General features: G+C 45.2%; 1 protein-coding gene across 1 annotated transcript in view; it reads left to right on the top strand.

Annotated features, from left to right (window-relative positions):
* PEBP4 (phosphatidylethanolamine binding protein 4) overlaps nt 1–23,166 on the top strand; it is a 209,091-nt gene that overhangs the window by 95,414 nt on the left and 90,511 nt on the right. Inside the window, exon 4 of the mRNA XM_068552644.1 lies at nt 14,564–14,662. Within this exon, the coding sequence (XP_068408745.1) occupies nt 14,564–14,662 (99 nt within the window). The remainder of the gene's footprint in view (nt 1–14,563; nt 14,663–23,166) is intronic.

The raw sequence follows: 23,166 nt of genomic DNA, 5'->3' as shown, positions 1-23,166 counted from the left end.
TGAAATGTGAGTCAGTCCTCAGGGATGAAAGGCTTTAGGCTCAAGGGGCAACACCCGGACTGCATCCTGGTGAGACTATCAGTCCTGGTGAGGAACAGCTGTTACACTCAACCTCCCCCAGGAAGAAGGCTCTTAACTAGATTTCCCATACAGAACTTTGTGGGGGAGGTTCAAGCACAACCAACCCACTATAGGCTAAATTTGTATTCCAACCAACCTCATAATGAATAGTGGGAGAGGATGGTGACTTATATTTGTGACTTCAGTTTCTCGATTCAGTGCTCAAGCCCCTTAATCTTCAGGGTCCCAGGCACAAGAGACCCCAGCCAAGATTGGGGGAAGCCTGTCCTCTTTATGTGGAGGGCACGTGATCTTCCCTGAGAGTACATTAAACAGGAGGAAAGAAACCTGGGTTTTAGTCAGTGGCAGATTCAGTCAAGGACTTGGGGGAACCAGATTTTAGGATTGTAGTTCTCACCCCTAACTCTACTTTTGTGTCACCTGGGAAACTTCCATGTCAACACTAAAGCCGGGGCCCCTCTCCAGACCCCTTAGGTCAAAGGTCCAGGCTTGGTAGCTTTGAAAATCTCCCTTGGTGATTCTAGTATTCAGGCAGGGGTGAGAACTACTGCTTTGGAGAGGATGGCTCTCCACTCAACTTGACCGTGAAGCTTAACCACGTCAGGTCAGCCCAGTCCTTCATTCTGGGACAAGTGAGTGCTGTAGGCAACAAGCGACAGACATAATCATATCAGAACATGAGAGAAATGCAATGCTAGATACTCCCCAGGTTCCTGTAGTCTTCAAATGGTCTTGATGGATATCTGAGTCAGAAGGAGTCAAGGGCCCGGTTCTAAAACGTACCTGGGATTTGTTTTAATTGGATGTGATAAGACACGCAGATGGAAATGATGATCATGAAGGAAGACGTTTATACTCAGAGATCCCTAAAGACTGGAATCGCAGCACACTACACAGGGCCACACGGGGAAGCACCAGGGTCTGTCAGAAGGCAGAAGGAGTGAGGAGAAAGCATGGGCGAGAATCCTTACTGTGATTTTTGTGGGAAAAAATAAAACATTGGCAAAGGAGGATAAGCAGGGTAGACAGGCTTGGGGTTGGCTAGTTTGAATAGTTCTGGTGGCCTCTGGAGCACAGGAGCTGCCCCTGGTTGTCTGGAACCTGACTCCTGGGTGAGTAGGCCCGGAGGATAGTGGCTCAGCCCAATAAAGGAGATGGCGTAGGCTCTGGATTGGTAGGTTTGCACTTGAAGAGCATGCTCTCAGGTACGTGTTTGCTACCTCTGGGAACTGGTAGCCTCTCCAGGGACAGCAAGACCCCAGATGTCAAAGCATCAGAAAACAAAAGGTGTGATTAATGTAGACCACATCTCCTCAGCACTTCTAGGACTCACAACTGTCTACTGAAGTCCCATCACATTCTGTCCAAAGAATACTTTTCACTCCTCCTCTCTGGGAAAGGCAGGCACACACAGACTGCTCAAATAGCAAGGTGGAGGGAGGGGGCCTCGGAGACCCCAGAGCACCCCTGCACGTCAGGAAGGCCCCTCTGCCCAGGCATCTCTGCATTACAGAGGGTGTGGCATGCTGGCCTCCCTCTGAGCATGACCACTCTTGTGCCATGCTGACCCAACCCGCACATGAATCAGCCTAACAGCCCTCACTGGACATCACTGCGCCCACGCAGATCCACCCCTCACCCCCACCACCTGAGGAATTCTCTCTCTATAACCCGTCTCTAATCATGTCATCCCTACACCCCCATTCATGAACCTCCCTGACATATACAACATTGCCCATCTTCGCCATCAACCTCGCTGGCCTCCTCCGCTGCCCCTCCGGTTCTCTGTCCCTTGGCCTTGGGAACTCTGAGGTCCAGACACAGAACAACTTGCTGCTCCCTTTTGTGTCTCCATGGCTTTGTACACGCTGTTTCCCTTGGCCTTGGGAACTCTGAGGTCCAGACACAGAACAACTTGCTGCTCCCTTTTGTGTCTCCATGGCTTTGTACACGCTGTTTCCTTTACCTGGCACGGCCTTAACCTCCCGGGCAAACTTCCATTCATCAGGGCCCAGCTCAGAGGCAGCATCCTCTGTGAGGCTTTATTCAGTCACCCCCGGCAGAGTTCATCACCTCCTCAGGTTTGCTTCTGCAGCGCCAGCAGTGCTCCTGGTTAGAGCCCAAAAGGTGCTTGGGTTCTTTGCATATATGATAAGGGCTCAGTCAATGCTTGTGGAATGAATGAATGAATGAACACGTGAACAATTGAACCACCTGGGCCAGTTGCAATAATTGTTTTACTTACTCATTCAAAAATATTTATAGAGTGTGTTCTCTGTGCCAAACACTGTAATCTATGGGCATATAGTGGTGAGCCAAAACAGACACAATCCCCGCTTTCAAGGAGGTCTTAGTCTTGTGGGGGACACAGACGTTAATCAAAACTTATGCCAACACACGTATAATTGACTCTAAACTGAGATGTGTATCTGAGGGAAGGAAATGTGAGCATGTTTAAGAAAGGAACTTAACCTAGAACAGGGGTGAGGGAACACTTCTCTGGAGAAGTCACCCTGAACTGAGTTCTGAAGTATGAATAAGAGTTCACCAGGTTCAAGGGGGTTGGGCGGGAGTGGGGAAACGTATGCAAAGGCCGTGGGGTAGGAGGGAGCAGGGCAAACCTTAGAAACAGAAAGGCCCCTGAGAGTGGAGTAGAGGGCAAGGGCCATGTGTACAAGATGACAAGGTGAGGTGGGAATGGGCCAGATTATTCAAGGCCTTGTAAGACACATTAAGGACCCATGGAAAGCCAGGGAAGGATTTTAAGCAGCAGGATAACACAATCTCACTTGTGTTTTGAAAAAGTGTTCTGGAGCAGGGTGGAAAATTGATCAGGGAGTAAAAACAGATACGAAGAAGCTCATTAGGAGGCTGTTACAGGAGACAAGACAAACAGTGGGGAGAAGGAGAGGTTAGGTGCGGATGCAGTTAGGGTTTGCAGGCTTTGAGGCAGACCTTGAAGAACCTGTCATACGATGGCTTCAGTTTCTTCTGCGAAGTTATCGCTGAAAAATTTACCTGCCAAAAGAGAGGGTTAGGGGGAGTGGAGGGAGGTTGGAGGTTTAAGGATACCGGAAAAGGTTTGAAATCTTTGAAAGCCATTACCAAGGGTGGAAGATCAAGTTGATGCCAGAAATGCAGAGCAGTATTGAGGGCCCATAATGAAGCTGGCGGCCAAAGATGTATGGAGCCAATCTTCCCTGGGATATGACTTTCTCCTGGTGGGCTCACTGCTCATGTCATACACAGAAGTAGAGGAAAGTTGGGTTTACTCAGCTTTGGGGTCTTTTGAAGGAAATATGTTTAAATGATAGAGGGACAAGGGAGTTTACATTTTGACGATTTGGGACACAAGCAAAGACAGGAGAGAGCTGATGGGCTGGGAGAAGGGACATTTACCAATGGTCTGGAGGTCCCCTTGTGGTCAAAGACTAGTCGTGGTAGACAGAGTTGAAGAAGCAAGCTGAACAGAAAGGAGGTTGTGGCCAGAAATAGTGACATGGGGAGGTGGAGCAGTTTGGGGGGATGACAAGTTTCAAGGTTTGACTGTGGGATTCGACAGTTGAGATAAAGAAAGAGAAGCTTGCCTGAGATGCAAAGGTGCAGGTACGCGGGAGGCCACGGTGCTGGATGGGTGATCCACGTGTTTGCCGGAGTCACCAGGGTGACAGCAGGACCTAGGGAAGAAAAGATGACTGTGAGCAGGTGCCAGTGTCTTCGATGAATAAGCAGGAGCAATCATGAGGTCATAGGTGACAGCAACCAGGACAGAAGGAGGGTGTATGGTTGAATGGCTTGAGCCACAAAGAGGATGTGGCAACAGGGAGCTAGGACACCTCTTGGGGTTTAAGGGCCATGAGAGAACACACATCAGCACTCGAGAGAGCTAAGGGGAAGGGGCTTTTCAGGGGAGAGCCAGGCAAAGACAAGGGAGTAGACAGAGCAATTTATGGAGAGACAGAGGATGGAAGGGATGTGGCTTGTTATTTAGTGGCTTTTCCAGAGGGCAGAGTAGAAGGGTTTGGAGGTGGAGGAGGAATAGAGAACTGGCTCAGAGGAAAAGAGAAAAGAGCATTTTGGCATGATGGTGTGGTGGAGGAGATGGCTGGGGGGAGGGGTGGTCTTTGACTGAGAAGATCTGGATGGGAGGCAGGGAGATTGGGGCTCAACGATTTCTCTGAAGGAGGCCAGTGGATCAGTGAACCAAGGGTCTGGGGGAGTTAGTGTCAGTGGTGCTCTCTGCTCACCTGGGTTGGTGGCTGTTCCTGAGGTTGACATTTCCCTACTGGAATAATCAGTGTCATGGTGAGATACAGTAATAAGACAGCCCCATGTACAGATGATGGATGAGGGCAGAAGGCAGCGGTTCAAGGATGAGGCAAATCCAGCTCTGACCACCTTCTCTCCTTCCTTTCCACTCTCCCCACTGCTCACATTTTCCCTAACTCCCAGTTGGGATACAACTATTAAAATTCCTTCTAGAATAATAAGAAGATAAATTTTAAAGGGGCAAAAGATTTATACAGACATTTCACCAAAGAAGATATGCAAATAGTCAATAAAGACATGAAAAGATGCTCAACATCACTAGTCATTAGGGAAATGTAAATTAAAAACTCAATGAGTTTTTAATTTCCATTTTATGCTTTGCACCTGCTAGAATGGCTACAATCAGACAGACAGATGATAACAAGTGTTGGTGAGGCGGTGGAGAAATTGGGACCTTCATACACTGCTGGTGGGATTGCAAAATGGTGCAACCATTTTGGAAAATAGTTTGGCAGTTTTTAAAAATATTAAACATAAATTTACCATATGTCCTAACGATTCCACTCTAGGTATTTTCCCAAGAGAACTGAAAATAAATATCCACACAAAGACCTGTAGCAAATGTTCATATCAGCATGATTCATAGTAGCCAAAAAGTAGAAACAACCCAAATGTCCATCAAGTGGATAAACAAAAGCCATACCAATATCCATTCAATGGCATACTATTTGGCAATTAAAAGGGATGAAGTGCTGATGCATGCTACATGGTTGAACCTCAAAAATGTTATGCTGAGTGAAAGAAGCCAGGCACAAAAGACCACATATTCTATGATTCCACTTATGTGAAATGTTCAGGTAAGGCAAAAAGGAGATTATAGAGACAGGAAGTAGATTAATGGTTGGCCAAAGCTGGGGGAGGGAACAGGAAGTGATTGCAAATGGCACAAGGATTGTTTTGGGGGTGATGAAAATGTTCTAAATTTAGATTATGGTGATGGCTGCACAACTCTGTTAATTTACTAAAAATTGTTGAAATGTATGCTTTAAAGGGGTGAAGTTTGTGGTATGGAAATTATACTTCAATATGGCTGTTTAAAAAACTTCACATGGACAAGCCCAGAATTAATTCTCCTTCTATGTTGCCATCATCATGTCAAGGTACTGTGATCTGTTGACGTGGCTTCCCATACCTCACTCACGCCCTGCGCTACAGAGCCCAGGGCCCTGGTCCAGCATTTGCCCTGCACCTAACTGACCCCCCAAAATGCAATGAGGATTCCATGAGCTCTCCCTACCAAAAAGAGCAAAACCATCCTTCTTTACCTCTCAGCCAGCTAGAGAGAGACTAGAGACTAACTAAGATAATACTACGTGATTACTACACATTTCACTTGATTTTATAATTTCAGTTTATTTTTAGCAGGTAATGTATTCACATGGCTCAAAAATCGAAATGAAAGAACAGGCATGTAGGAGAGATTTCCATCCCACCTCTGTCCCATCCACCCATAGCACCACCACCACCCACATCTTTTTTTTTTTTAAAGTATCTGTCCAGAGTTTGTTTATGCAAATACAAACCAATGTGAAGACATAGCTTATTTTTTCTTTCATATGTAAAAGTAAGGTGCTAGATATACTGTTCTGCACCTTGCATTTTTCACTCATTTACTTTGGAGAGCTTTTCAGATCAATCTGAGAGATCTTCATTGTTTTTCACAGCTATAAAGTATTCCATTGTGAGTACGAATCAATGTTTATTAACCAATCCCCAACTTATGGACACGAGTTGTTTCCAACTTTTGCTATCATAAACATGGCTGAAATGAATACCTTATACACAAGTCATTTCATAAATATACAGGTATCTTTAGGGGAAGAAATTACAGAAATGAGATTGCTGAGTCAAATGAAAAATCGGCCCCATTTTTGCATTCCCACAGCAATGTATGAAGCTTCTCCACTGCCTCGCCAGCAGAGCGTACTGTCAAGGTCTGGGATTTGCAGAATGCTTGACGAGGGCATTGATTCTGTCCTGCTTTCTTCAAGCAGGATTACTTTCTTCTTTTTAATTTAAAATTTTATTTTTTTGCAGTAGGAACATGAGATCTACCCTCTGAAAGGATTTTAAAGTGTACAATACAATATCATTAACTACAGGCACACGGCTGTACAGCAGATCTCTAGGACTTATTCATCTTGTGTGATTCATGCTTTGTCCCTATTGAACAGAAACTCCCCATTTCCCCCTTCCCTCTGCCCCTGGCAACCACCGTTCTGCTCTCTGCTTCTGAGTTTGACTATTTTAGATGCCTTATATAAATTGAATCAGACAGTATTTGTCCTTCTGTGACTGGCTTATTTCACTTAGCATAATGTCCTCATGGTTCATTCATGTTGTTACAAACGACAGGATTTCCCTCTTTTTCATGGCTGAATAATATTCCATTGTGTATATAAACTACACGGTCTTTATCCCTTCATACCTTGATGGACATTTAGGTTTGTTTCCACATCCTGGCTATTGTGAATAATGCTGCACTGAACATGGGAGTGTGGATATCTCTTGGAGAACTTCCATGAAGTTCCCAAAATATCTATTAAGGATTTTGATTGGAATTGTGTTAAATCAACTAATTAATTAAAGGATTACTGACATATTTGCAAATGGTTGCTTTGTTGTTTAAAAGCATAATATGTCTTTCTCCATCTCTTCAAGCTTTCTTTTTATGTACATCAGTAATGCTTTGGTTTCTTGGTGTAAGTCTTGGATTTTTCATCAAGTTTATTCCTAGATATTTTATATTTTTATTACAATGGTAAATGGGATTTTAAAAGTATATTTTCTGACTACTATTTGTCCGTAGGAAAGTACTGATTTTGTGTGCATTTCATAACAACTTACTTTACTGAATATTAGTCTAGTTGTTTCCAGCTGATTCTTTTGGTTTCTCATGTAGGCAATCATGTCATTTGGAAAACAATTAATTAAAAAACAGAAAGAGCATAGATGGTTTTTTTCTTCTTTTACAGTATTTACACTTTGTTTTTATTTTCTTGCTGCTTTGGCTAAAACCAATTCTTGGTTGTATCAGACGGTTTTTCTCTCTGGGAGTCTATTGGGATCACACACACGCGTGCACGCATGCACAAACACACACACACACACACACACTAATATTTTCATCTCTTTATCCTTCTCTTCTGAGTTCTTGGAGATTTCCTTGGGCTTTATCTTCAAATTCTCTAAGTTAATTTCCTATAGCGTTTAATATGTGGTTTTGGATTTTAACATTCAACAAACAGTAGTTTTATCCCTGAACTACTCATCTCTGGAAAGTTGCCAGTTCTCCCCCAATTGTCACAGCCAGTACGGCTTTGGGGTCCTCTTCCTTGATGGCTCTGTTATACTGAGCCCATCCCCACTCCTTCCTTGAACGCTTTTTTGTCTTGGTGTCCGTGACACTCTGCTCCCTGGTTCTCCTCCTAACTCTCTTCCCCTCAGTCTCTCCTCTCCCCACCCCTCTTAGTTCCTGAGTTCCACCCTAGCTGTTCTGTTCTCACTCCATAAGTTCTCCCCAACAATCTTATCCATCCCCCTGCCCACTACCCACATGCCAAGTCTTGAGAGAGCTCCAGGCTTCATAGCTCCATTTAGGGTACATCTCTGCCTACATGTTTCAACACCAAACTCACTGTCTCCCAGACTTTCTACTCATAATAGTCATGGTACCATCATCCACCTAGTTGCCCAAGATAGAATCTCATAGTCCTCCTGGACCCCTCTCCCTCTCTCACCTGCCCTATCCAGTCACCTCATGCTGTTGATTCTGTGGTACAAATCTCTCTATCTTTATTATTACTTGAATTTTCAAGCCCTCACGATCTCTCTTCAGAGGATCCCAATTTTCTTCTTTTTTTCTTTTCACTCTGCTTTTAGTCTTTTACTCATCCTCACCATGTGCCTTCCCAAAGCATGCATTTCATCATGTCAGTTGTCTGTTCAAACAATTTCAGTGGGTCCTGTTGCAAAACAAATTCTCAACAACTTAGGACATGTGAGGTTTTCTATTATCTGGTCCCAGTAACCTTTCAGCTCCATCACCCACCATTCCTTTCTAGACGCCCTCTGTCCCAGCACACCAAGTTTCTTGCCCTTCCCCAACCCCTCATGCCTTTGCCCAGACCCTTCCCTTTGCCTAGAGAGTCCTTTCCCTGACCCCTTACCTGCTCATCCTTCAAGATCAATCTCAGAAGACAACTCAGTGAAGCCTTCCTGGACTCCTGAGGTGGAGAGATTTAGGCTCCCTCCTCCATGCTCCCTTAGTGCCTGATAAATGCTCCTCTACTCATGCCCTACACATACTGTACTCCAGTTAGGTCTATGTCTGTCTCTCCCTCCAGAGCAAGAGGAATGCCAGGACCCTCCTTATTTATCTACTCAATTCTTACACTCTCACTCCCTTCTCTTCCATCATACTCGCCTGTCTGTCCATATTCAAGCTAAACCCAACGACGACTTACTCCCCGTCTGCACTTGAACCGTCAAAAAGCGCATAACTGTGGAATGTAATATTACCCAGTAACCTTACTACATACCTCTGGTATACTCAATTTCTCACCTCCCCAAATGACTATTCCACACCTTGTCTGTCCCCAAACTTCCTATAATCCCTCTTCCCCTGATGACCTTGCCTCTAACTCATTGAGAAAATAGAAGTAATCGGAATCCAATTTCCTCATTCCTCACCACCACATCTTCCAGCGCCCTTGCATCTGAACCTGTATCTCCGCCTCTGCCAAAGGCCAGGCCCTCCACTTTTGCTCTGGATCCTGTCGCCTCCCACCTTCCCAGAGTCTTGGCTCTTACAATGAACCCCTTTCTTCTCTCTGACATCTATACCTCCCTCCATACTGGCTCACTTCCATCGGCTTGCACACATTCTTGACTGCCATCCATCTCTTTAAAAATTTAAAAAGAAATAAATCTCTTGACTCTTCCTTCCCATCTAGTAACAGCCACTCTGCGTCTCAGCTGTGCTTCACACTATAATTCCTCTTTTATCATCTTTAATAACTATTTTCAGTTCCTGGCATCCCACCTCCTCACCACCTATTCCCATCAAACATCAGTCCTTACTACTCCACTGACACTGGTCTTGCCAAGAAAACAAGGGATCTCCATGTTGTCAGACCACATTGTCACATCTGTGTCCCCATCTTGCTCTACCTTTCAGCAGCATTCGACACAGCTGACCACTTCCTCCGCCTGGACATACTTTCTGTCTCGGCTTTCATGATACCTACGCTTCAGGTGGCTCCCCTGCCTCCCTGGCTACAGTCTCCTTTGCTAGATCCACCTCTCCTCTCCTCCTCTCCTCCTTAGTTCTAGAGTTCACTCACGAGACCTCTTTTCTTCCCCATGTCTAATCTCTCCATGAATCATCTCATTATTCTATGGATTTAGGGGCCATCTTTGGTCCTTGGGAGTCAATGACTCCAAATATTATATATCCAGTCCTGACCTCTCCTCCAAACTCTTGACTCTGATACTTGCTTGTCTTTAAGAGGCATTTCAAATGTAACATGTCCAAAACAGAACTCTCAATATCCCCCTTCAAACATTCTCCTTTCCAAGTCTTCTCCATGACATTAAGTGGCACCATTCACCCAGTTGTTCTAGCCAAAACCCCAAGAGTCATCCTCGATTTCTCTTTCCCTACCCCCTCCTCCCTGCCCTACAGTCCAGTCCATCAGCAAATCCCACTGTTGCTCTCTAAAAATACTTCCCCGATCCCTCTACTGGCTTCTATCTCCATTGCTACCATTCTAGTCCAAAATGCCATCATCCTGCCTTTTATCACTGCAATAGCCTCCTCTCTTGCTTCCTGCCGACCATTCACTCTCCACCCAGCCACAATGACAAATTTTTAACAATGTAAATCAGAGCATATCACTCTCCTGGCTTAAAAAGAACAACAAACAAACAAACAAAACCCTCCAGTAGTTCTGCATTGCACTTAGAAAAAAACCCCTCCTCACCCAGGTCTGCAAAGCCTTCTGTGGCCGGGTCCCCGCCCACCTCTCCAACCCTGCCCTGTCCCCTCCCCTTGCTTGCCTCTAACCACATGGCATTCTTTCTGCTCCTCAAACCCTCACTCGTTCCCACCTGAAGGCCTTTGTAGCAGTTGTTTCCCCTTCTTGGGACACTTATTTCCTCCAACCCCATCCTATTTTATTTTAATCATAGAACTAATCCCAAGTTGGCACTTCCTTGGGTTTTGTTGTTGTTTGGGTTTTTTTGAATTTTATTTTATTTATTTTTTTATACAGCAGGTTCTCATTAGTCATCCATTTTCTACACATCAGTGTATACATGTCAATCCCAATCTCCCAATTCATCACACCACCATACCCACCCCACCACTGCTTTCCCCCAGTGGTGTCCATATGTTTGTTCTCTACATCTGTGTCTCAGTTTCTGCCCTGCAAACCAGTTCATCTGTACCATTTTTCTAGGTTCCACATATATGCATTTATATACGATTATTGTTTTTCTCTTTCTGACTTACTTCACTCTGTATGACAGTCTCTAGATCCATCCACATCTCAACAAATGACCCAATTTCGTTCCTTTTTATGGCTGAGTAATATTCCATTGTATATATGTGCCACATCTTCTTTATCCATTCGGCTGTCATTGGGCATTTAGGTTGCTTCCATGACCTGGTTATTGTAAATAGTGCTGCAATGGACGTTGGGGTGCATATGTCTTTTTGAATTATGGTTTTCTCTGGGTATATGTCCAGGAGTGGGATTGCTGGGTCATATGGTAGTTCTATTTTTAGTTTTTTAAGGAACCTTCATACTGTTCTCCATAGTGGCTGTATCAATTTACATTCCCACCAACAGTGCAAGAGGGTACCCTTTTCTCCACACCCTCTCCAGCATTTGTAGTTTGTAGATTTGCTGATGATGCCCTTTCTAACTGGTGTGAGGTGATACCTCATTGCAGTTTTGATTTGCATTTCTCTAATAATTAGTGATGTTGAGCAGCTTTTCAGGTGCTTCTTGGCCATCTGCATGTCTTCTTTGCAGAAATGTCTATTTAGGTCTTCTGCCCATTTTTGGATTGGGTTGTTTTTTTTTTAATATTGAGCTGCATGAGCTGTTTATGTATTTTGGAGATTAATCCTTTGTCTGTTGATTCATTTGCAAATATTTTCTCCCATTCTGAGGGTTGTCTTTTTGTCTTGTTTATGGTTTCCTATGCTGTGCAAAAGCTTTGAAGTTTCATTAGGTCCCATTTGTTTATTTTTGTTTTATTTCCATTCCTCTAGGAGGTGGCTCAAAAAAGATCTTGCTGTGATTTATGTCAAAGATTGTTCTTCCTATGTTTTCCTCTAAAAGTTTTATAGTGTCCGGTCTTACATTTAGGTCTCTAATCCATTTTGAGTTTATTTTTGTGTATGGTGTTAGGGAGTGTTCTAATTTCATTCTTTTACATGTAGCTGTCCAGTTTTCCCAGCACCACTTATTGAAGAGACTGTCTTTTCTCCACTGTATATCCTTGCCTCCTTTGTCATAGATTAGTTGACAATAGGTGCGTGGGTTTATCTCTGGGCTTTCTATCTTGTTCCATTGATCTATGTTTCTGTTTTTGTGCCAGTACCATATTGTCTTGATTACTGTAGCTTTGTAGTATAGTCTGAAGTCAGGGAGTCTGATTCCTCCAGCTCCGTTTTTTTCCCTCAAGACTGCTTTGGCTATTTGGGGTCTTTTGTGTCTCCATACACATTTTAAGATTTTTTTTGTTCTAGTTCTGTAAAAAATGCCATTGGTAATTTGATAGGAATTGCATTGAATCTGTAGATTGCTTTGGGTAGTATAGTCATTTCCACAATATTGATTCTTGCAATCCAAGAACATGGTATATCTCTCCATCTGTTGGTATCATCTTTAATTTCTTTCTTCAGTGTCTTACAGTTGCACACTTGAGAAGAAAGTGTAATCTGCTGTTTTTGGATGGAATGTCCTATAAATATCAATGAAATCTCTCTGGTCTATTGTGTCATTTAAAGCTTCTGTTTCTTTATTTATTTTCATTTTGGATGATCTGTCCATTGGTGTGAGGTGTTACAGTCCCCCACTATTATTGTGTTACTGTCGATTTCCTCTTTTAGAGCTGTTAGCAGTTGCCTTATGTATTGAGGTGCTCCTATGTTGGGTGCATAACTTTTATAATTGTTATATCTTCTTCTTGGATTGATCCCTTGATCATTATGTGGTGTCCTTCCTTGTCTCTTGTAACATTCTTTATTTTAAAGTCTACTTTATCTCATATGAGTATTGCTACTCCAGCTTTCTTTTGATTTCCATTTGCATGGAATATCTTTTTCCATCCCCTCACTTTCAGTCTGTATGTGTCCCTAAGTCTGAAGTGGGTCTCTTGTAGAGAGCGTACAGATGGGTCTTGTTTTTGTATCCATTCAGCAAGCCTGTGTCTTTTGGTTGGAGCATTTAATCCATTTACATTGAAGGAAATTACCGATATGTATGTTCCTTTGACCATTTTCTTAATTGTTTTGGGTTTGTTTTTGTAGGTCCTTTTCTTCTCTTGTGTTTCCCAGTTAGAGAAGTTCCTTTAGCGTTTGCTGTAGAGCTGGTTTGGTGGTGCCGAATTCTCTTAGCTTCTGCTTGTCTGTAAAGCTTTTGATTTCTCCATTGAATGTGAATGAGATCCTTGCTGGGTGGAGTAATCTTGGTTGTAGGTTCTTCCCTTTCATCACTTTAAGTATATCATGCCACTCCCTTCTGGCTTGTACAGTTTCTGCTGAGAAATCAGCTGTTAACCTTATGGGAGTTCCCTTGTATGTTATTTGTCATTTTTCCCTTGCTGCTTTGAATAATTTTTCTTTGTCTTTAATTTTTGCCAATTTGATTACTATGTGTCTCAGTGTGTTTCTCCTTGGGTTTATCCTGTATGGGACACTCTGCACTTCCTGGACTTGGGTGGCTATTTCCTTTCCCATGTTAGGGAAGTTTTCGACTATAATCTCTTCAAGTATTTTCTCGGGTCCTTTCTCTCTCTCTCTTCTCCTTCTGGGACCCCTTTAATGTGAATGTTGTTGCGTTTAATGTTGTCCCAGAGGTCTCTTAGGCTGTCTTCATTTCTTTTCATTCTTTTTTCTTTATTCTGTTCTGCAGCAGTGAATTCCACCATTCTGTCTTCCAGGTCACTTATCCGTTCCTCTGCCTCACTTATTCTGCTATTGATTCCTTCTAGTGTAGTTTTCATTTCAGTTATTGTATTGTTCATCTCTGTTTGTTTGTTCTTTAATTCTTCTAGATCTTTGTTAAACATTTCCTGCGTCTTCTCGATCTTTGCCTCCATTCTTTTTCCGAGGTCCTGGATCATCTTCACTATCATTATTCTGAATTCTTTTTCTAGAAGGTTGCCTCTCTCCACTTCATTTAGTTGTTTTTCTGGGGTTTTATCTTGTTCCTTCATCTGGTACATAGCCCTCTGCCTTTTCATGTTGTCTGTCTTTCTGTGAATGTGGGTTTTGTTCCACAGGCTGCAGGATTGTAGTTTTTCTTGCTTCTGCTCTTTTTTTTTTCTTTCTTTTTAATCTGTGCCTCTTACCTAGAGTAAAATCTTCATGAAAGTATGGGTCACACTCGCTTGTTCTCTGTTGGGTTCCCAGCACCTAGAACAGCTTCTGGCACATAATAGGTGTTCAGTAAATGCTTATGGAAGAGATGAATGAATCTGAGAATTCCTTGCAATCGGTACAGTTCCTGACACGGAGTAAGCTCCCCTGTATTTGCTGAGTGAATGGGCAAGTCGCTCCAACTCAACTTCCTGAGAGCAGAAGCCCTGTTTTAGGTTTCTTTGTTTCCTCCACAGCTCCTGGCATGATGTTACGGACTTCTAGGTGCCGAGTAAATATGCTTGTTTGATTTATTCTTCTTTATAAAGGGAAAGCCAAGCTATTAAGCTGCCTACTTAATAGACTTCATTTCTCTGAGAATAAACATGTGACACAAGAGGAATGTCATGAGAACAGGGATGAATCAAGTAGGAAGCTTTAGGTGTTGGTCAGCCACTCTCGGCTGGAATTGAGGTAAAAGGAGAGTCTGCACCTTGTAGATTTCCTTTCCAAATTCTAGTCACGATGCTACACTTCTTTCTGGTGAATGTGTTACAGGGTGCAACCTACATCCTGTTGATGGTGGATCCAGATGCCCCGAGCAGGTCCTCTCCCAAAGCTCGATTCTGGAGACATTGGCTGGTGACAGATATCAAGGTAAGCAGGCCAGGAGGCACTTTCTGATTCACTGGAGATTGGGGCTGGAGGATTATCATTCTGCGCAGTTCTCAGCTCTCATTCAGGAGGGTTGGGGACTCTGATGAGCAAGGACTTCCGTGTCAGGTCGCCCCTAGCACCCAGCTGTCACAGCGTCGCCCATGCTTTCTAATAATTTCAGAAAATGACCCAGGATCAGTGATACACAGGATCAGGATATCCTTATCTCAGGATAAGCGGGGAGAAAGCCCGCATTTGTAGTGTTTGCTGATTTCTGTAGTGTAAAGAAAGACTCCCACCATGGCCAATTACAAGTTAACGATTTAATGACTGAATCACAAATTTTCTGAAAATGTAACAATTGGCTCCAGCACACCACTGCCAGGGGCCTGGATTTTGGGGGCACCAGGTGATTCTGCGTAGTCCAGGTGGCAGGGGACTCTTGCAGCATCTCCTGCTGATGGGCCGAGGGGCATGGAGGAGGCGTGGCAATCTCTTTTTCTTTGTACAGAAACAAGGTGGCCTCCCCTCATTTTTGTCCTTTTGTCGTCAACCATAATGACAAAGGAGCCCGGCTCAGCCTTTCCAGAGCAGGTCTGAGGGACGCAAATCTGGTGGCTTGTTAATGCGCATTAGGTGAAAAAACAAAAACCAAAAAGGCTCCATTGCCAGGCAAGTTTCAGAGACTCTGGGTTAAAATGTATTAATCCCATTCCTCACCGAAGGGCCTTTTAGAACTTTTAATATGTTAGTATGCATTATATAACATGCATTTCTTTTCCAATCTCACTTGACTGTTGAATCTTTTGTTCACAAGCATGTGGCAGTGCACTTTGGGAAAATCCACACTAGCATCAGGCATCCACGCATCTTGTGCCTAGAAAGCCTGCCGATGACCTTTGCATCACATGTGCAAAGGCACCAACACTGTAAGACAGTGGGAACCCAGACCTAGAAAGACTAAGTTTGGATCCAGGCTGGGCTGGTTCCCACCTCAATGATCTCCATCATGTCATGGAGTCCCTCTCGGCGTTTCGTCTTTATCTGTAAGGTGGGAACCGTGTTACCTCTGCTATGTGGTTGTGGTGACCATCCAATTAGAGTGTCCTAAGAGCACTCTGTAAAACACAGCACATACCGCCACTATAAGGACTTTGTGTTTTTCCTTCTAGAGCTACGGGGCAGAAGAAGGGGTACCGGTCTGCACTAGCTATTGACTCTCCTGGCAAGGCTGGGCTCTCACAACCACTGGAGTGGGGGCGTGATGGTGTGTGGGGGGTTACCCTGGCAACCAACCCCCTCCCAGTGACCACAGGCCCTTCACAGGATGCTCAGGGGAACAGCCCGTTTTCAGGGACAGCTCTGGCTACGGCCTAAGAGGGGGCTCCCTCCAGGGAGACTTGCGGCAGCAGCTTCTGGGACAGAGGCCAAGCCGGGCTGTTGAGGGAAAGTAGGGTCATTGCTCCATCACCCTTCCCTGGCCAAGCGCCCCTCTCGGCCTCATGGAGAGCCTTGGAAACACCATAAACATGAGAAAGGGAAGAGCTGGGAGAGAGACCTGACTTCAGTGGAGGGAGGGGAGCTGAGAGCACAAAAGGGAAAGATACTGGATCCTGCCCCAAATTACAGCACAGGCACAAGTTGGCCACAAGGGGGTGAAGCTCTCAAGAAAAGAATACTGCTCTGGTCCTCATATTTACAGTCTGCCCCCATGCACAGGGCTGCCTGTAAGAAGGTTCTACTGGGCAGTTCTGAGTCCCAATTTCAGAAGCTAGAATGAAATGGAATGTGGATGGAATCACTTCAGAGTAGAAGGGGCCTTGGACCCATGAGGCTTCCTCTCTTCCAAGCCTGAAGTCTCCCCTGCCCGCTCCCCTCCCCCAATACAGGACAGGACAGTTCTCTCGCACAAGCCTTGTGGTGCCAACATGGGTTTAGGCCCAGCAGCCCAGCTTAGAAGCAGAGCAGGTGGCAGGTGGCAGCTGGCCGGCGAGACCACTAAGCCACAGAGCTTACCAGGGCCACCTGCCCGGGTGCGGCCCTCAGCTTTCCCGCTCAGGCCGGAGGAAGCTTGGGTTTCCGCCGCGTTTTCACCCACTTGCCCTGATGCAAGGGTCCAGCAGGAAGCAGCAGCTCTCCCCAGCTATGTCCACTCGGCCTGCCCGCCGGCCCCCGCATTCTGCCAGCTGCACAGCCAGTAGAAAAACCAGGCCAGTGTAGGTCTCAGGCTGTGGACCACGGCCAAAGGAAGAGAGGGCTCTAACCAAACCCAGAAGCACATCCTGTGTGTTGGTGATAGCTGTCAGTCTCCAACATTAGAGCACTTTCGAATCTGCTGGCGAGCTTGTTAAAATGCAGATTCCTGGGCACCACTTGGGTCAGTCTGGAGAGAACAGGGCATCTGCATTCAACAGGCATCCAGGAGGGGTTTAGCAACTGGAAGGAAGACGGCAGATTCAGAATGCCTGGGTTGTTGTTGATATCACCTATCTGTGAAGCAATTTGCACAATTTCCTTTTAATCCTTGCAATCACTGTGTGAACCAGGCCTTATCCCCATTTTACAGATGGGGAAACAAAGCCTGGTGAGATCGAATGACGCAGTCTCTCAGCTAGGGGGTTGTAGAGGTGGGTCTTCAATCCAGGCGACCAAACTCCAAACCACCATCCCATGTGGTCAGGCTTCACACCACATCTCTCTCATCAGCTCCACTGTGGCGAGGGGCATGTCATGGTGCCCTTTCTGTAAAATGGTAAGCATAATCAGAAACAGAGCCCCCGTCACCCCAGGCCTCTGTTCCTGGTTACCTTTTACGGGTTGATGCTTCCAGGGAACCTCCCCAGGGAATGCTGTCTTGGTAAATAAAATACACTTGATAAATATCTTGGACCCCCCCCCCAATAAAAGCAAACCCTACATATTATCATAACCCTCAGCAGCAAGCGGCCTCAGCAATAAGGCATGCCATGAAGTCACTGCAGATATAGAATGACAGTGGCCCTGTGATTCACAATGGCCACAGAGGCAAACTTGGTGGAACCTAGGCTGGCCGTGTTATTAGGGACTCAGACCTAATTGGGTGGTGGGCTGCCCCATGGCCATGGGAGCCCCTCAGTAGGGACAATTTTTGGACTGTCTGTCCAGGTTGAAACAGAATATAAACCAGGTCTTAGGAATATGTGAAACATTTGCAACCCCCAGTGAGAGACTGGTGGGGTCTAGGACAGAGTAGGGTAAAGCTCTAGTCCTTAAATAAAAACTAGGAACTAGAGAGAAGTCCATCAGGAGGCACCAGGCATTCATGGCACCCTTGTTCATGTCATTCAACAAGTGTGGATTGACCATTATTTGTTATGGCATAGTGTTTCAGGGTGAGGAATCTGGACCCAGACTTGTGGTTCGAATCTGAATCCACCAGTATTAGCTTTGTGATTTGGGTTGGGTGGGGGTGGGCAGAGGGGAGTTGCTCAACCTGTGTCTCAGTTTGCTCGCTTGTAAAGTGGGAATCCCAATAGTCCCTGCCTCACACTGTTGTTATTGATGCTTAAACGAGTTTTCTTAAGTAAAGTGTTTAGAACAGGACCCAGAACACATAGGAAGTTCTATATAACTGTTTGCTGTGATGTTATCATGGTTGCTCAAAGTCAGAAACTGCACTAGCACTGGGGTTACAAACACAAACAAAATAGGGGGACTCCCTGCCCTCTGAGGGCTTCTACTCTAGGAGGGCAGAGGAAGGAGGCTGCAGCGTGCAGGTAGGGTTATGAGGGCACCAGGAGGTGGCTGGGCCCGGAACTCCCTATACCTGTGGGTTCTTATTCACTCAGGGAGAAGACTAGACTTTAGTCCCCAAACCTGGCCAGACCAGGGCAGGGAGGGACTGATAAATAAAGCGTGCTGTCTTTCTGGGTCCCCTCTTCGAAAATCTCTCATTGAGCGAAAAGGATTTCGAACAGAACATTGACACGTAACATCTTTTCTTCCCCCCAGTGCCACATCCCCAGCTTTTCCTTTAAGATGCTTTCAGTTCTAATTCAATCTAATTAATAATCTTCATGCTAAAGCCTAATTAAGATATCAATTAATTTGCAGCATTCATTTCAGAAGAAATGCTTATTGGTGGTTCATCTTCTATTTGTCTCTGAAATTAGTGCTCAGGGCTTTTCATGCAGATATTTTCATTACGTTTTTTATTGTTAATGGGAATATTGAACACAGGAAGATGGTATATTAATACTTTCCACAAAGACTATCATGATTGGTGACAAAGAACACCAAGAACAATTAAGGAGACAAGGGTACCTTTTTTCTTCCAAAAAAGAAAATCTTCATAGAAACTGTCAATGATTCTAAAATTTGTCCTGAATATCTTTTTTGTTTTAAGAAAGAAAAGGAAACGGCAAGTTCATGTTTCCCTTTCATTCAGTGCCCTCAACCTTTGGCAGCTGTAAGTGCAAGCAATTCTGGGCTGAATTAAAAGGGCCTTAAGGGCTCATTATTCTGTCTACTTTCCTATAGCATTGGATTTTTCCATAATGAGAGGTGTTTTTTTAAAGGACCTCTTAGTATGTTCGGTGAATAAGATAAATGGGTAACGCAATAAACAGAGCTGGGATCATAGCCCCTTGCTTTCCAGCTAGGTGATTAGCACGTGTCAGGACTCTTGTGTTGGAATTATTGGCCCCACTGCTGAGACATCTCAGGCAAGTTACTTGACCTCTCTGAAGTTGTGGCTTCTTGTCTGTAAAACTGACACAAATCCTTGCTCTTCCGGATTGAGACGGGAAAAGGGACATTACATATGCAACAAGGAGAAGCCTCCCTAGAGAAAAGCACTATATAAAGGGGCAGATTTATCCTCGCTCCTAATCAATCGAGCAGCAGATCCAGTAAAAATTTAAATATATATATATAATTATATAATCTGATTTTCTGTATGCTCCGAAGCAAGAATAAACAGAAGAAGAATAAATAAATAAACAGAAGAAGAATAAACAGTCTTCATCAGGACCGCATGTTCAGATGAAGAGGTCAAGCCAAGTAAATAGGATTAATTAATTCATTTCTTTCTTTAGACCTGTATTTTTAGTTTTGCTGCTGCTATTTCTGCGCATGTCCGTGCACGCTTTGCCCTGCCCTGTGAGGGTCCATTTTAAGTAATAAACACCTGCAAGACACGGCAGATGCTCCCTAAGAGCATGTCGGTTTGGGATCCAGGAGCCCTAAAGAGCGTTTGATGATGGGGACAATGCAGAGGCCATGGTTATAAACCAGACGTGTACGTGGCCACCCAGATGAACTGAGGGAGGCTCCAGGCTCTGCCACTTCCAGTTGGGAATCTCTGAGCCTCAGTTTCTTCATCCTTAAAATGGGCATGATAATAATATCTATTTCCCAATGTTTGATGAGTTTACGGGTCGTGGCACAGAACAGAAGAGTAGGCCTTGGTCAATGTGACTCTCTCTCCCACCACCCCAACTCTGAGATCTGACCACAGCAGCCACTTATGATTTAGCAACTTTCCTTAGGCTGTTGGACTCACGTTTTGCAAAGTAAGAACTCTAGGCAACGCCCCAACACACAAACCATGTGGTAAAAGCAGCTCACCCTTTTCTTTATTATTATTTTAATTTTTATTTATTTATTTATTTTTGGCCTCGTCGGGTCTCAGTTGCGGCATGCAGGATCTTTCTTTCGTTGCGACCCGCGGGCTTCTCTCTAGTTGTGGTGTGCCTAATTGTGACACGCGCGGGCTCAGTAGTTGCGGTGTGCGGGCTTAGTTGCCCCGTGGCGTGTAGGACCTCAGCTCCCCGACCAGGGATAGAACCGGAGTCCCCTGCATTGCAAGACAGATTCTTAACCACTGGACCACCAGGGAAGTCCCAGAAGTAACTCATCCTTTTGCCTCTGGAGTCTAGATGGATCCAGGCCAAGCCTGGAGGCAACAACCTGAACCAGACTTGCTTTGGTGGGGGAAGTAGTTGGGGGAAAGGGGGTCTGCCCCATCATTCAGCCTCTGGGAACTGCCCTGTGACCCCCTGGTCCAGATCAGGGTCCTCTGGAGTCACCCCAGATCACAGCCGGCACACAGGGCTGGGCTGCAAGTGCCAGTCAGGCCTATGGTGTGTCTCCCACTGTCAGGACCCGAACGCTTCCCACTTTTATTTTTAACCCAACCCAGCACCCCTCACGATTTCCTTATCTCTCACTATCCCACCTTGGCTGTCATTGTCCCGCCACAGAGATGCCTTCGCTCCCATTCAAAATAATTTAAATAAAATGTTGCTACAAAGTGGAATATTATCTTTTGATGAATGTTTTTAAAGCCCTTTAGGTTTTCATGGTAATTTGCGGTGTAAAATTATTTGGAGATAAGAGCCAAATTAGCTCTCGGATGCCGAGGTCGCTGTGTCCTGTTATCCATGTGAGCACTGTTTAAATATAATCAGCCCTTAGACTAATGCAGCATAATTGTTCATTTGAAATAGCTTTTTTTACTCCATTCAATGAGTCATTAAAATATTCAAGGGATAATGCAGTGAACTGGAAATGAATTTATCATATTATCCCATACATACTGTAGTGCTTCAGGTAACTAAGGAGAAAGGGGGAGAGAGAACATGAATATTATGTGCACAGGCAGGAAGGGGGCCAGGATAGACAGGAAGATGGGAAACAAAGCTTTTTAGGTGATTTATGGAAAGTATGTATAGGGAGGCTGACCGGGAGGGGTGAAAAAAAAGGGAAATGCTGTTCTTTGAAGAGCCTTCTCTCTCCCTCCCTCTCTCTCTCTCTCTCTCTCTCTCTCTGCACTCTGAGAATCTGCGCTCCACCACAGCTCCGCAGTTAACTTATTTTTATCAAATATGTTTATATCAGAAAGTCGTTATGGAAACCAATTCTGCCATCCAGGAGCATTCCTGGATCAGGCAGAAAACTCTTTCTCTCTCTCTCTCTCTCTTTCTCTCTCTCTCTCCCTTTCTCTCTGTCACACACACACACACACACACACACGCACACACACACTCCTACCCCTCACTCGCACACACACCCATAGATGCCCCAAAGGGAACAGGAGTCTTGCTCACTCAATTCTGAACTCAGCTCTGACAGGGACAGAGGGTGGCGCCCTGGCTCCCCTTCGTGGGCAAAGCTGTAAAATGGCTGAGGCTGAGACCAGACGTCCAGCCCCACCCCCTGCCCTGCCGTGAGAAACCTGGGCTCGTCACCATCCCCCGGGCCCCAGCCCCCCACCCCCAGCACACGTGCTGAGGCAGAGACAAAGGGCGCCAGTGGCAGCATATTCGACATGGTGATTCTTCCTTGATCCTAGGAAGGTCCTGTGGGTGCGCATGGCGTGTACTACACCTGGAATACTGTCTTTTGTTCTGGCCACAGTATTTTAAGAAAGACAGTGAACAGCATGACTGAAACAACCAGAAGGGTGAGGTTCTGTAGAAACCACAGCAGGCGAGCGGGGATGGCTGGCCTGTTGCAACCACCAAGGGAAGCCATGAGAACTGACTTTCAGGATCCTTCAAAGATTTCTTTTAAATTTTGAAGAAATCGAATTGGAAAGCAGGGAAGTCCTGCTGTGCTCTACTGGGGAGAATTAGAACCAGTGGGTGAAATTTACATGGAAGTCAGTTTGGACTCCATATGAGAAAGAACTTTCTAAGAACTTGAACTGCCTAAGAACTGAGCATGTACTCCACACTGGAGGGAGTACTTAGCACTGAAGGTACTTTGTCACGGGTGACCCAGGAATGTTCCCCCCCCAGCCCCCCCACACACACAGGAGGTAGAACAGATGACCTGTAAGATGTGCCCCTTGGTGTCTACAGTGTTTCCATCTGCCATATTGCCCTTCCTGGGTAGAGATACTCCTCTTAGAACTTATATCCTTATAACATTATTGTTAACAACAATAATGATTAAAGAAGGAAGAATAAAAGGAAGGAGAAAAAGGAAAGGGAAGAGGAAGAGAGAAAAGAAGGTAAAATATTTGCACGCTTAGCATGTCGTGCTGGGCACTGTGCTTTCATGAATTTCTCATTTCATCCTCACAAAAGCCCAAAGAGGAAGGTAATCTAGACAAGAAAATTAACGCCTAGAGGGGTTAAGTGACTGTCCAGGACCCCGCAGCTGGTGAGTGACTGACTGAGATTTGAACGCAGAGCCTGCACGCATAATCATGACACCACATTAGGTCTCCAGAGTTTAGGTAGATTCCACCCCCTGCTACCCAGGCCTGGCCCCTGTGACAGCTTATGTCAGGGCCAGGTGCGGCTGCTAAGAGGCAGCAGTGCTGGTGTGAGCGGTGCGGTTTGAGGTTCCTGGCCCCCTACCCTTCACCTCCGTTGTTGGCCGTGCCCACCCCAGCCGTAGCACAGCTCTGACCCTGGGCCTTAGAGCACGGACCTGGGAGGCAGCTTCTCCGACTTAACTGTGAGCAAATTATTCACCACTCTGAGTCTGTTCCCTCAACTGTTAAAGAGGACACT

The sequence above is a fragment of the Eschrichtius robustus genome, chromosome 10 (assembly GCF_028021215.1).
Source record: "Eschrichtius robustus isolate mEscRob2 chromosome 10, mEscRob2.pri, whole genome shotgun sequence".
In the NCBI taxonomy this organism is placed as follows: domain Eukaryota; kingdom Metazoa; phylum Chordata; class Mammalia; order Artiodactyla; family Eschrichtiidae; genus Eschrichtius; species Eschrichtius robustus.
The sequence above is the reverse complement of the archived record's forward strand: the minus strand, read 5'-3'. Positions and strand labels throughout refer to the sequence as shown.